Genomic DNA, 13,245 nt, shown 5'->3' with positions numbered 1-13,245 from the left:
CCCCACAGGTTCAAGATCACCACGGAGACTACCATCCTATGCCGTCACCTTCACAGGCGGCCCATATCCCGCTGCTACTTCCCGAAACACAACAAGGCGGCGAGCTTGGTCGCCCAAAGTCTCACATTCATCCCCAGAACCCAGTCCTAAGGCAAAAATGGCAGTTAAGCTGCGGTTGGTCGGCAGCAGTCACCATAATACATTTGTTTTGAGTGTCACCAGAAACGATATTCAATTCACGATGAATTGGTGGAATAAAGATGGGATCAGGAAGTGGAGAGGGTCGGAATATCTGTCTCGGGACAATTCTTGGTTCTTCCGCCTTGAGCGGAATAAATCCAGCTAACCCAAATCATGCAAGGTGCGAATAACCAGAGTTTACTAATACGAGCACCAAAAACATCTAGTGCTCCGATGGGAATTTTCCACCGAGCAGGCGCCCTGGCTCAGTGAACAAACCTTTCCGTACAAAAAACAACAATGGTAGTGCTCGGGTACGACTAACCTTCTCGTAAGGACAATGCCCAATTGGAGTCCAAGAAAACAGAGCAGACTCAGGCTTCAACGAGGTAAGCCAAGTTTGTCTTCAAGTTTAGGCTATCGATATTAGTATTGCGTCTAGTCACGTTTGTTTCCATGCCAATCTACCATCGTATATGTCGTGCTAACTGTGCAAACAAGAGACGACTCCATGTTCTCCTCAGTCGAGGTGTCAGCCGACAGCGGCTCGGGGGTCACTTGTCTCCCCACCGGGGAAATATCAGCTAACAGCCCGGGGGTCACCCCGCCGGGGGAACATCAACTGACAGCCCCTCCGGTGGGGTTATCCTCAGCAAGCCTCGTCAATGGTGGGCTAGCCAAGCCGGCTAAACCGGTATACCCCACCCTCCGAACGGTTCGATTCACGGAATAGAGTTGCAGGTAGCGCGCGAACATTCGATTCAGCGATTCAGGAATCTGGGGTTCTAAGTCCGGGGTAAAACTTCCCTCGTGTGGGGAAGCAATAGGGGCTCATTGACACGTCGAGTAGCATATAAGTCGTGGGGATGAGCCGCCAACAACAAATAACAACTCATCTTTCCAACTCACCCGCAGTACTTCAGCCCAGAGCTACCCGATATGAAGTTTGTTCAATACATAAACCTGGGATTTGTCCTAGGTGCTTTGGTGCCTCCTACCAGAGCCATCGCTGTAGATCTCGATAAGCGGGATGCTGCTGGTACTGCCACTGTCAGCCTGAGCGAGCCCTCTGGAAAGCCTCAAAATTTGGCCTCGGGCTTCATCTACGGTTTCCCATCCAACCCAGATGGATCTGCCAACTCGGACATTCCACAAAGATTTATAAAAGACATTGGATTTAACTATTGCCGTGCTGGCGGCGCTCAAATGAGTAATTCTCTTGGCTGGGTTGCCAACCAGTACGAGGTTTGTTTCACTGATTGGTTGAATCACTACAACGCAAGCTGATGAACAATCTAAAAAGGGTCGTTGGAAATCCACTTTATCCAACTATCGAACCACCCGACGTTACAAGGCCAGATTCACGCTCTTGGTCCACGATCTTTGGGGCGCAGATAGCCTGCAATCAAATGGATTTAGGTATCCCGGAGATGATGGGAAATGGAAGGACTTCGACAAGTTCCTCGGCCAGGTTATTGCCGATATCAAGCTCAATGGTATGACACCGGGACTAGATATTGACATATGGAACGAGCCGGATCTAGACCTCTTCTGGAAAGCCCCACAGCCGCAGTATCTAGCCATGTGGAAGCGCGCATACGAAACGATTAGGTGAGATACTTTCAATCATGACGCAAGTCTCGAGGCTGTTGCTAAGCGCATGTGACATAAAGAAAGGAATTGCCCGACGTTCCAATTACCGGACCATCCACGACGACTCCTCCTTCTCTCGACAACACCTGGTGGAACAATTATCTCAAGTACATTGCACGAACCAAGACAGTTCCTGATGTCTACTCGTGGCACCTTCTCAACCCTGAGCGTAATCTCCGTGAGTCGAAGGAGCAGTTTGAGGTTCTCCGCAAGAGATATGGACTTCCCGAGAAGCCTCTGAATATCAACGAGTACGCCTGGGTAGGCAACGATGAGCAGAGCCCAGCGGGCGCTGTCTTTTACATCTCTCAGCTTGAGCGTCATAACGCCCAGGGACTACGTGCCAACTGGGGCTCCGGTCCTAAGCTTCAGGACCTCATGGCCAACCTTCTCATCAAGAACGATGACGATTACTCGCCGACAGGCGAATGGCATGTTTATTCTTACTATTACAAAGAGATGAGAGGACAACGCGTTGCGACGTCCCCATCAGATGACGAGTTCTTCGAGGTCTACGCCACCAGGGGCGGTACCGCTGGAACAGTCAGAGTCCTCGCTTCTGTTCGACCTGTCGCCGGCAAAAAGACGTACAATCTAGTCATTAAGGGTCTTCATAGCGTCAAGATTACAGGCAAGACAGTGAGGGTCAGGACCAAGCGATTTGATGGTCCTAACAGAGAGACCAGCATCCAGGGCCCGGTTGACTTGGGTACATTTAAGCATACTATCAGAAATGATCAGGTCAGTACCGAAACAAAACATGCCCTAACCATTAGAGATTCGAATCTTGCGACTTTGCTCTTTCTAGTTATCATTCCCTTCCTTCTCAATAATTCACTAACGTCTTTCATCAAGATTAACTTTTGGATCACTCCCGATGAGGTCACTCAGGCATACGCTTTCGAGTTCGAGCTGTAATGCTCTGTGTCGTAGGTTGTTGGTCTACAATGAATCATTTGGCAGTTCGAATATTTCGACTTCCAATCCATGTTTCATTGTTCTTTTCCGTTCTTGTGAGAAACATTTTTATTCTGGAGTTGATGGCAAGCAAGATGTGGGCATCATTGTGAAATATGAAAATAAGACTGCATTGATAGTGGAAAGAAGAATATGAACGATATCATCTTGCTGTCCATAAAACGTCACATAGTCCATATAAGCAAGCTTAACACTATGTTGACGTGCATGATGAGCGAGCCGCTCAGACACGTTGCAATAATAAGACGTCTAATCTATCTTGGAATTGATACAGCACCAGAAGACAGTGGACCCAGTAAGAAGACAACAATGTGAGCGATTTCCACTCTTATTCTGACGCCTTTCTAGGACCAGACCTTATGGAGGCTGTCGCCAAAGTCGGCATCGATGAAGGGAAGGTTAGCACTGCCCTAAGACTCCTTAGCGGGATTTCTATTAAGGCCATTAGTTAGACCAGTGCAGGCAGCAAGAGCTATAGCAGCCTAGTCGTAGATCTAGTAAATACAGCTAGGCCTAGTTTAAAACTGCAGCTTATAGTTCTTACTAAAGCTAGTAAAGTATTTATTTATAATATTATTACTATCTTATTAGAAGCTTTTTATCTTCTTATAGTTACTATAACTTAAGGCAGTAATAATATAGAGGCTAATCTTAATAGATTAGTAAACGTTAATAAAGATAATAATATTCTTTTAATTGTAGTAATAATTACTAATAAGATTACTATTAGCAGGCTAGTCCTTAGGCTAATATTAAATATATATAATAGTCAAGTTACTATTATATATAGCAATATAAGTATATATCTAGCCCTTTTTGATATCTTTATAATTACCAGTCTTATTATTACTATCTTAAAGTTTACTAACCGTTTGCGACTTTTACATTTGAGTAGGGATAATTCCATATAAAACAGAACATGGACTACCCAATGTGGGCCCACCACCTTACCGTTCTAAGCTTAATTTTGCGATAGTGCCATCGTTTTCCGAGAGCACGACAATATTGACGGTAATGGTGAAAGACCTTGAGGCCTGATGGGCGTGATTGGCGTGAGTTGAAAAATGTCGCAAAAGCCAGGTGTATAAGCACAATATGCCGATTTGTCATCTCGAAGTCCAAAATCTTCTATAAATACGACTTGTACGCGATTGTTGTTCCATCCCTAAGACTGACCACAACGATGCTAGCAGAGGCTCATCCTTGATTTGCTCCAATCGAACGCACAAATCATGCCCTCCATAAATGAGGACCTCATTTTGGTGTTTGCTGCCGGCGGCAAGCAGACTCGTCCGCTCCTACCTCTGTTGGCGAAACACTACAAGAATCTGCGCCTCATCGTCCGTAGCGAAGCTTCCCAGCAGACACTACGCTCGCTACTCCCAGAAACGGATGTCATTCGCGCAGATCAGAATGATCCTAAAGCCGTGCGCGAGGCTTTTCGGGGTGTTACTGCCGTCTACTACGTAGGTCCTAGCCTGCATAACCAAGAAATCCAAAATGGATATATTGCTATCGATGCCGCTATCGCCGAACAAGAAGAAGGTAATTTCAAACACTTTATGTAAGTCTTCATTGATCCAGATTCATCTGTATAAAATCGCTGAGAAATTGTAGATTATCGTCAGTTCTGAAGCCAGGGCTGCGCAAAGCTATAAATCATGATAATAAGCGATACATCGAGGAGTATTTATTTGAGAGTCCGCTGAACTATACGGTCTTACAACCTTGCAATTTTCTGGCGGAGAACTTATTCCCTATCAGCAAGTGGATAGATGAGGACGAGCCTGTTCTCAGTCTTCCATACAATATTAATATTCCCAACTCGAATATCTTCCTCGAGGATCTGGCAGAAGCCACACTCAAGGTTTTCCAGGAACGCGAGAAACACTATCACTCCGAGTATCCTCTCAGCTCAACATACCCAATCCCCTATAAAGACCTCATACCACCGACCGAAATGGCCCTTGGGAAACGCATCAATATCATAAAGTTGTCCCACGCGGAGGCTACCAAGAACTTCATCACAGCCGCGCTTGGTAAGAACTATAACGGGAAGAACCTGGACGTTGCCGAGAGACTCGTTCTATGGTACGATAGATACGGTTTAAACTCGTCGCCTAACGTTTTGGAGTGGTTGTTGGGAAGAAAGGCCACCACATATGAAGAGTGGCTTGGGCGACGTTTGACAGCTATCAAATCTAGTCGTTCTGATGCCTAGAGTGAAGGCCCAATCATTCTTTACAGTCCAAGGAGTGCTTGTTCCTCCAGGAAGGGCAATGGTATCTTAGGTTTTAGCCACCAGCTGCCAAACAGAATTGACTACTGCGTTTGTTAAGAGCTTTTACGAGAATCGGAGAATCTTGTTTCTCCTGTTACTTAACCTCACAAAAGAGATACAGAATCTCCTTAATTAATGAGTTTTAAGCTGTCGCTAAGGTCGCCAGTACAGCTGCCTATAACTAGAGGAAATTCCCTTTTAGTACTTTCTACTGGAACCTTACTGTTGATAGTAAGATCATCTGTAATCATCTCACCTGCAACTCTAGAATGACCACTTCTTTAAGGTTCCTGTCTTGGATGATTGTAAAGGTTATAAGGGTTACTTCTTTAATAACCCTTATATATAGAATAAAACTAATAAGGCTAAATATCTCCAGGACCTTTTATTAAAAGAATTAAGGATTCTCCTTTAATTTTAAGATTAAAGTTAAGGATTAAAGTCCTAAACTTAAATTTTAAAATACTTATTTAAAACTCTTATTGTTAAATATTATAAGTATAAGGCAGTTAAAGTAAGAATAAAGGATAAAAGGAGAAATATTCTATAAGAGATTATATTTATATATAAATAATTATTATATTTAAAATTATTATATATTAATTTTATAAACTTAATTAGCTTATATTCTCTTAGCTATTAAAGCTTTTAGTTACTTAAATATAACTTAATATAGTTAATAAGCAAGTGGGTTATTTAAGTAAGTAGGTTAGCGCACGGTATACCTAAAAATAGCCTACCCTATAAGACCTAACTACCTAAAATAAAATAGCTAAATATTTAATAATATTTTTCTTAAAAATAGTATAAAATAAACTATATAATATAATTCTTTTAGATTTTCAAAAAACCTTCTTTAAATAGTAAAGCTTAATTATATAGTATAAAATACAGTATAAATAGGTTTTAAAGCTTATAGCTATATACATTTCTTTAAAAAATCTAAAAAAATTAATATAGCCTATTTTTAAACTTATATATAAGCTATTAAGATTATAGCTATTTTAAGCTTAAGTATAGCTTTTTATAAGCTTTTAAAAACTAGATTCTAAGGTATAGGTTAAACTGAACCGCTTACTTAAATAACCCACTCACTTATTAACTACATTACCTTAATAAGAGTATTTTTGATTTTAATTTCTTAGCTAGCCTAAATAACTTAATTAATAGAAAAGAGGAAAGAATAAGATGCAGTTTATAGTATATAAGGCTAATAGGTAATTAGCACAGATGACTTAGCGTTCATAATAAGGGTTAGACGGCATAACGATACGTACTTCCTGTCTAGGCAACTTCTTGGCCTATACAAGAAAGGCTAAAGAACCTCTCTCTTATTTAAGGCATACCGCTCCCGAAGACGCATTTGCATGTGATGGACACTTCCTGTATTAGCATGGAATAAGTGCGAAAGTCTAGAGGTTGCATAAATCCATGGGCCGGGATACTGGCGAAGGGGGTGAAAGAGGATTCGGTAGACAAGGATCCATGTTCTGTAAAGAATCAACTGACCCATTGGTTAGTTTTCCGACCTGGCTAGAGCGACATTTGGAACTAGCGGCTTTCCCTCTGTGGAAACTGAGCTGAACTTACGAGAAATGCAATTGTGGCGGGAATACGTGAGGCTTTTGAGTCCAGGAAATCGGTAATTAGAGACATGACAGCCATTGTGGTGGTTTTCTTTGCTAATGATGTGTTGAATAGTCTTTCGATGGGGTCCACAGAGGCGGTCCAAAACTTCCATATATCGTAACCTGCCGCAATCATTACGTGGCAGGGAATGCTGAATGCGACGGAATTCCCTTAACGTGTGAAGAACGATTCCCAACTGATGAGAAGGTTGATCTGCCACGTCATGTCCCGCATACCTGCCACGTTGTGAAACATGATCGGCGAGTCTTGATTCAGATGACGAAGCAATTGGGACGTTAATTGCACAGCAATCGAAGCCAGCGATAAAAGCTCCCGGCAGTCCGTTGCCATTAGTAATGTGCTGAGGAAGCATGTTCACTACCCAGTACACACAGAAACTCGATGATGTTTAGTCCCTCGCCGGAAAGCTAGGTGTCTCAATCCGCTAAGCATAGCCACAACCGGTTCTCGGTATACGAAGCCGAAATACGAAACCGAAGTTTGGTTAGTTGGTCTTCCGCCCAACAATCGACGCAATGAAACGATGGCTCAGTATTGCTGTGCAAAGGGCACTAATGAAGGTCATGTCGGGATTTTAGCCCTCCGACGACACGCATTTTGTTGGTAACTGATAGTCAGTTGAAATGACGATGGCTCGTTGACTCCGTTGTAGCCAGCCCTTGTCTCAATATAAATTATGTAAAAAGTATTTATACTTTGCCAACTCTAGAACTAAAAGCCTTCATGACCTGTGATATAAATGCTCTTAACTCTGTACCGGTGATACTACCACACATGCCTTACCCTGCATCGGGCCCCCTCATGCAAGATCCAGGGCAGAAGCCTTGGCGAGGCTGTTGGATATCCACCATGCAGCTGGTTCATTGGAACTTAGCCGTGATACCGCGTGGTCTTGCAATACCCGTGTATGGTTAATTCGGCCTCGGATTCTCCAGGGAGCCCGAACATGATACAGAAGCACTGGAGCCGGCCTGAAGGTGGCCGCTTCTCGCCAAGATCTCATCATATATAAGACTATCAATGTTGGAATATTGGAGACTCAAATCACCACAGCCCGCACCGACTCACTACAACTTGATCGTCTCATCAAAGTTTGCACCAATTCAAATTTCCAAAATGCCTATTCTTTCCACCATCCGGCCTGAGATTCCCGCCAACCGCAAGGACCACTTCCTTGCTGCTTGGCCTACGCTTCTCGGGGAACTCCAAGCCCAGTCCGGTCTTCTTCATGCCACCGCTGGTCAGGTTGTCGCCGAGGATGGCCAAAGAGTCGACGAATTCAAAATCATCCAGTTTCTCGGTACTTTCTGCTTTTCTCAAGGAGTGTCCTGGATATGTTTGAGTACTAACGCAAACGCATTAGCTTTTGCCAACGTCGAGGACGAAGAGACGTTCACCAAGTCCCCCTGGGCACAGGCGCACAAAGCTCGCCTTGAGAGCTCAGGCGCCCCCGAACCAACATTTGGGAGATTTAAGTTCTCCGAATTCTCTGCCGATCCGTCCCCTAAGCCTTTCCTGCAGCTGACCAGCATCACGCTGCCCAGCGAGAGCCAGAGGGAGGAGGCCCGCAAAGCATGGGCCGAGCTGGTTACTATCCTCGGCAAGGAAACTCGCGGTGGCGTGCTTCTACGGGATGATGTATTCAATGGACTCGCTCTTATAGGTTGGGATAGCCTTGAGGTATTTATGACAGATGTGAGTCATTTCAAAAAGGAGTATGCTAACCAGCGGTTTTGTAAAGGAGGTTGAGAATGCTTATAAGGAACCCAAGGCTGCTGAGGCGCTGGCGGCCTATAAGAGACTTGGGCAGGTCAGAAGCACCCTTGTGAAGTTGCTATGAGCTCGCGTGGGAGGCCCTCAATTCGTCGGTTCACGAGAATGCTATTGACCGGAGGAGCTTCATACTGATGCTTGATAGGCAATCCCGGAGATCAGTGCAGCACGGTATAAGGGATCATCTAGGCGGCGACGTTGCCATAGGTTCTAGACCATTAGACAAATACAGAAAATTCATTCGGGCGAACACTCTAACATCTCATAGCATGATAAACGAGACTATTGCCTTCGAGCCGGCCGTGTACCCAGGGTCCGACGGTTAGCTTGCCTTGCAAAGCTTTCTAGACTCAATCCGAGTAGAGCTATTTCCGGTAGCCAGTCCGGCTAAAGCGGCTGCGCTGGAATTGTAAATCATGAATACTCACTCGGCTTTCGCTACTTCAAGGGAAATCGTCTTCTAGATGGGTGGAGAAGCCGAAGGGTGAACAACAAATGACTTGATTTATACTCTTTACTAAGTAAAAGAACCTCTCCTTCTAAGGGTCCAAGTCATCCACATTCTTTCCACCAGCCACACATTGTCGTGCCCACTGAATCCATTCTATCCAAGGATCGACAAGTAAACGGTCAACTAATGCAAGAACACTCAAACTCCAACCCCGGGTTATCCAGTCCTGATGCTCAAACGGCTTAGCCAGCGCAGCAAAATGCGCCAGAATAATCAAAGCAATGGGATGATCGTTGCAAATCATCTCGAGAAATAGAGGCGGCAAAGAAAACGCCCACAGCCATACTCGACGCGCACTCGACGGCGAGCACTCATCTGCAGTTTCCAAGTAAGCGCTTCGAAGAGCCTCTATGGCGAGAAGGCTTGCTGAGCGTTCGTTGATGACCGCCATCCCGAGAGGCAGGGTCCGTGCGAGCTCTGCGATCTTCTCCATCCGCCGTTGGAAGTTGAGAGACTTTCGTGGTGCAGAGGATTCCAGTGGTACTAATAAAGGCGCCAGAGGACCATCCTTCCTCCACTTCTCAATCGGCTTGAAAGCTAGGATATTTCTGACACCCTGCGACAGGTAAAAGGCCTGAGCCACGTCGCGTGAGGTGACATTTATCTCGGGATCGTACGGGTTCGCAACGGAGCAGATGGACACGATCACGATGAAGGAGGCCAGAAGGAAGAAAGCCTCGCAGTTTTCTTCGTTGATATCTCCCAGGTTAGATGAGAAATGCTGTAGGGCAAGGTTCTGGTAGGCTGAAGATATAATGGCGAATTCTCGATGATGTTCAGGGTGAGTATGAGCGTAGTGTAATGCCGAAACAGCAAGCAATCCATGCATGAAGAACTCCTGCCATCATGTCAGGGGCAACCACGGCACTCTAATCTGGTGGCTTACATGGGTACAAGCAATTTGTGGCACCGTCAACTTCCATAGCTCGGTAGTGGATGGGTCGCGGACGAGTGTTGCATACACGGTTGTAGAATAGTGGTGAAGAAGCTTCAAGCTCTGCATCCACTCTGGGGAGTAGTAGCTCCCCTTTACGAGAGCTGAATTCTTGGGGATAGCGAGATGAATTCCGGAATGCGTTGCTGGTGAGTCGGACCTGACGCTCCTCCTGGGGGGAACAGCTTCAATCTTGCTTGGGCCTGTCGCCGTATCGGCCTCGAGCTTGCCTTGCGTCAGGCTGCAGGGAACCTTGTGACGAACGCATGCACTGCATGGGCTAAGCTCGTCGCACTATTTCACGATATCAGCACAATCTGACCAGTTGCTGTCTGCTTGGGATCAGCTACCTTGACGCGTCGGGCCTTGCAGTGGAGACATCCCTTTCGAGACTTCCGATGGCCGACTCGCTTGGCAACCATTGTTTTCTTGGTGGGAGGAGGGGATGAGACTGACTGACGCCTGAGTAGAATGCGACTTCGGGTTCGTATGAGAATACGGGTGGGGATGGGCGCAGACCAAGTTAAATACAAGCCTCCCACGTCGAAAACGGGCCTTTATTAGTGGCCGATGCCTGACTCGAGTTCGTTTGCTAAGGATTCGATGTACGGCGATTACGTATGTGTTAAGCTTAAACTTTGGCTTGAGTCTAAAAATCACAATCCACTAGTTCTAGAAGCTGGTTATGGCTGAGACTGGAGTGAGAAGAGAACCCTAAGCAGCAGGCAAAAACTAAGCAAAGCAGGAGGGGGGTCTGTGTCAATGATATCTGGATTCATTTCTCAATGTACAGAGTAGGTATCGTATGCTTCTGAAAATAGTCCCAAGTGCAGCAGCTCTAGAGCAATGCCCTCAAAAAAACACCAACTCCTTTGGGCAATGATGCGAGGTGCAAATACGAAACCGAAAACGTGGCTTGTGCTGATCGAGGTGTCTCTCCGCTAGATAAAATGATTGGCTCGCCGTTTCCGGAGTTAGGAGTCGGGCTTAAGAAAGAGCCCGCTGGGCATCCATTATGATCTACGCCGCATCACGGACCAGGGTTCTTGTAATGACAACTTGACCTATTCAGTGGTATGGCGGGCAGGATATTAGCCGTCAACCCGACCACGAAGGTCACGATGAAAGGAATGGGAGGACTAGATAATCGGTGCGACTCCTGGTGTATTCTTGGGATCAGTTCGCATTGAGAACAAAAACTCACCCTCAGGAAGCCGGTTTCAACTTCCCCAGTCTTTGTTCTAACGGCCGAACCATCCCCGGATCTCAACAATGGAGAGGGCTTCATCGCAAAGTCCGTCACAAAATACACTGCTACGAGGTATGGATTTGGAAAACGGTACTGTAGCGTCAATGCCTCAAGCGACGACGCCACCAGCGACTGAAGACATCGAATTATCCCGGAAGGATAACAGCAACGTTGCCCAAGATGGCGATATTGTCGATTGGGACGGCCCGGATGATCCAGAGAACCCCATGGGCTGGCCGGACAGCAAGAAGTGGCTCAATATCATCCTGATCTCAATATTAACACTCGTAACGTAAGTCCACGCCTGTGATGTTTCTGACAAAGTACTGAACAAGGCACAGACCTCTTGTAAGCGTGGCAGTACCGGGTACTCCCAGGCGCAATACTGACGTTCTAGGGCTCATCAATGTTTGCACCCGGAATTCCTAGAATCATGGTCGAGTTCAACGAAACATCCCCTCTTGTTGCAACATTTGTCGTGTCTGTCTACGTTCTCGGTTTCGCCTTTGGGCCACTTATTGTTGCACCTCTTAGCGAGGTCTACGGTCGCGCACCACTCTATAACTGGGGTAATGTGTTATTCGTCCTCTTCACTGTTGGGACAGCTCTGTCCCAGAACATGCCGATGATGATGGCGTTTCGGTTCCTGATGGGGTTTGCTGGCTCAGTTCCCATCACAATTGGCAGTGGTAGCATCGCCGACATTATGCCGATTGAGAGCCGAGGTAAGGCTATGTCAGTGTGGGCTCTAGGACCTCTACTTGGACCCTGCATTGGCCCTTTGGCAGGAGGATACCTTATCCAGGCCGCTGGGTGGAGATGGGTCTACTGGTTGGTCACCATCATGGTGAGTACATACTCAGCGTTCTTCGTACCCTACCAGTACTGAGCGAATCAGGGCGGCATCTTCATACCTAGCTCGTTCCTCTTCATCAAAGAGACCTACGTCCCCGTACTCCTCGAACGAAAAGCCGACCGACTTCGAAAAGAGACCGGAAACACGAAGCTGCGAACCAAAGAAGATAAAGGAGAGCGGCTTGGTGTCAAGTTTAAGCTGGCCATTGTGCGCCCCCTGAAGCTGCTATTTGTTACTCCCATTGTCGGGCTCATGGCTCTGTACATGGCCGTCGCCTACGGCATTCTGTATCTCCTGATCGCGACATTCTCGTTTGTCTACAAAGATAACTATGGCTTCGATGAAGGCGAGTCAGGTCTCACCTTTCTCCCGGCCGGTATCGGCATGATGATTGGCGTCGTCGTCTTCGGTGCCCTGTCGGATGTGCTTGTCACGAACCGCACAAAACAGGGGCTGGAGCATAAACCCGAGGTCAGACTGAGCCCAAAGCTGGCTTTGCCCTGCGGTGTCGTTTTACCTATTGGCCTGTTTCTCTACGGGTGGACCACGCAGTATGCCATTCACTTCATCGTTCCTATGCTAGGCGTCGCAATCTTCAGCTGCGGACTGATGGGAGTGATGGTAAGGAAACTGTTCCCCTCTTTAGGCAATTCTTGGCAGTGTGCTAACGATGAATCCAGATGTGCGTCCAAAACTACCTTCTAGACACGTACCCTCGCTATGCGGCATCTGTCACTGCGGCCCTCGCAGTCCTTCGATCTCTTGCTGCGGCCCTCCTCCCCTTGGGTGGATTGGACATGTACAACGCGCTGGGGCTGGGTTGGGGAAACAGCCTACTGGGATTCCTCTGCGTGGCTATGATTCCTATTCCCGTCGTCTTTTACGTCTTTGGCGAGCGGCTCCGCAAACGATTTAATCCGTCGCTCTAGGCTGCTTAATCGACGTCGTGGGAGTTCCAGATGATACGGAGCAGAGGCTCGCCTTCCTCGGTCCTGCTTTCGGATATTGGAGGACTTGGGAAGTTAATCTAGATAGAGTGGTGGCAACGACGGTGTGTTCCCTGAGGGCGAAGGAAGTTTGTAGTGCGGTTCTGTCGCATACGAGATGCTCGGGGCGTACTGCGAGATTGGGTCAAGAATTAATTATAGATCTTAATCGTTTTAAAGTTTGTATATCCTAT

General features: G+C 46.5%; 5 protein-coding genes across 5 annotated transcripts; 4 read left to right on the top strand and 1 right to left on the bottom strand.

Moving 5' to 3' along the window:
- Positions 1-1,119: 1,119 nt before the first annotated feature.
- FMAN_15354 (uncharacterized protein) lies at positions 1,120-2,751 on the top strand (the record flags this gene model as incomplete). The annotated part of the gene is made up of 4 exons (XM_041824951.1): positions 1,120-1,425; positions 1,484-1,791; positions 1,854-2,574; positions 2,689-2,751. The coding sequence occupies 4 exons, from the start codon at positions 1,120-1,122 to the stop codon at positions 2,749-2,751; spliced, it is 1,398 nt and encodes a 465-aa protein (XP_041690380.1).
- A 1,292-nt stretch (positions 2,752-4,043) lies between these two features.
- On the top strand, positions 4,044-5,032 carry FMAN_16241 (uncharacterized protein; the record flags this gene model as incomplete). Its single annotated transcript, XM_041824950.1, has 2 exons — positions 4,044-4,375; positions 4,429-5,032. The coding sequence occupies 2 exons, from the start codon at positions 4,044-4,046 to the stop codon at positions 5,030-5,032; spliced, it is 936 nt and encodes a 311-aa protein (XP_041690379.1).
- A 2,826-nt stretch (positions 5,033-7,858) lies between these two features.
- FMAN_15353 (uncharacterized protein) lies at positions 7,859-8,582 on the top strand (the record flags this gene model as incomplete). Its single annotated transcript, XM_041824949.1, has 3 exons — positions 7,859-8,042; positions 8,106-8,422; positions 8,484-8,582. The coding sequence occupies 3 exons, from the start codon at positions 7,859-7,861 to the stop codon at positions 8,580-8,582; spliced, it is 600 nt and encodes a 199-aa protein (XP_041690378.1).
- A 472-nt stretch (positions 8,583-9,054) lies between these two features.
- FMAN_15352 (uncharacterized protein) lies at positions 9,055-10,382 on the bottom strand (the record flags this gene model as incomplete). The annotated part of the gene is made up of 3 exons (XM_041824948.1): positions 9,055-9,864; positions 9,913-10,254; positions 10,311-10,382. The coding sequence occupies 3 exons, from the start codon at positions 10,380-10,382 to the stop codon at positions 9,055-9,057; spliced, it is 1,224 nt and encodes a 407-aa protein (XP_041690377.1).
- Positions 10,383-11,232: 850 nt separating this feature from the next.
- Positions 11,233-12,994, top strand: FMAN_15351 (uncharacterized protein; the record flags this gene model as incomplete). Its single annotated transcript, XM_041824947.1, has 5 exons — positions 11,233-11,501; positions 11,551-11,557; positions 11,607-12,056; positions 12,108-12,686; positions 12,746-12,994. The coding sequence occupies 5 exons, from the start codon at positions 11,233-11,235 to the stop codon at positions 12,992-12,994; spliced, it is 1,554 nt and encodes a 517-aa protein (XP_041690376.1).
- Between the last annotated feature and the right edge of the window lie 251 nt (positions 12,995-13,245).

Source organism: Fusarium mangiferae, assembly GCF_900044065.1.
Source record: "Fusarium mangiferae strain MRC7560 genome assembly, contig: FMAN_scaffold019, whole genome shotgun sequence".
Taxonomy (NCBI): Eukaryota; Fungi; Ascomycota; class Sordariomycetes; order Hypocreales; family Nectriaceae; genus Fusarium; species Fusarium mangiferae.
This window is presented reverse-complemented; position numbering and strand designations above follow the sequence as displayed.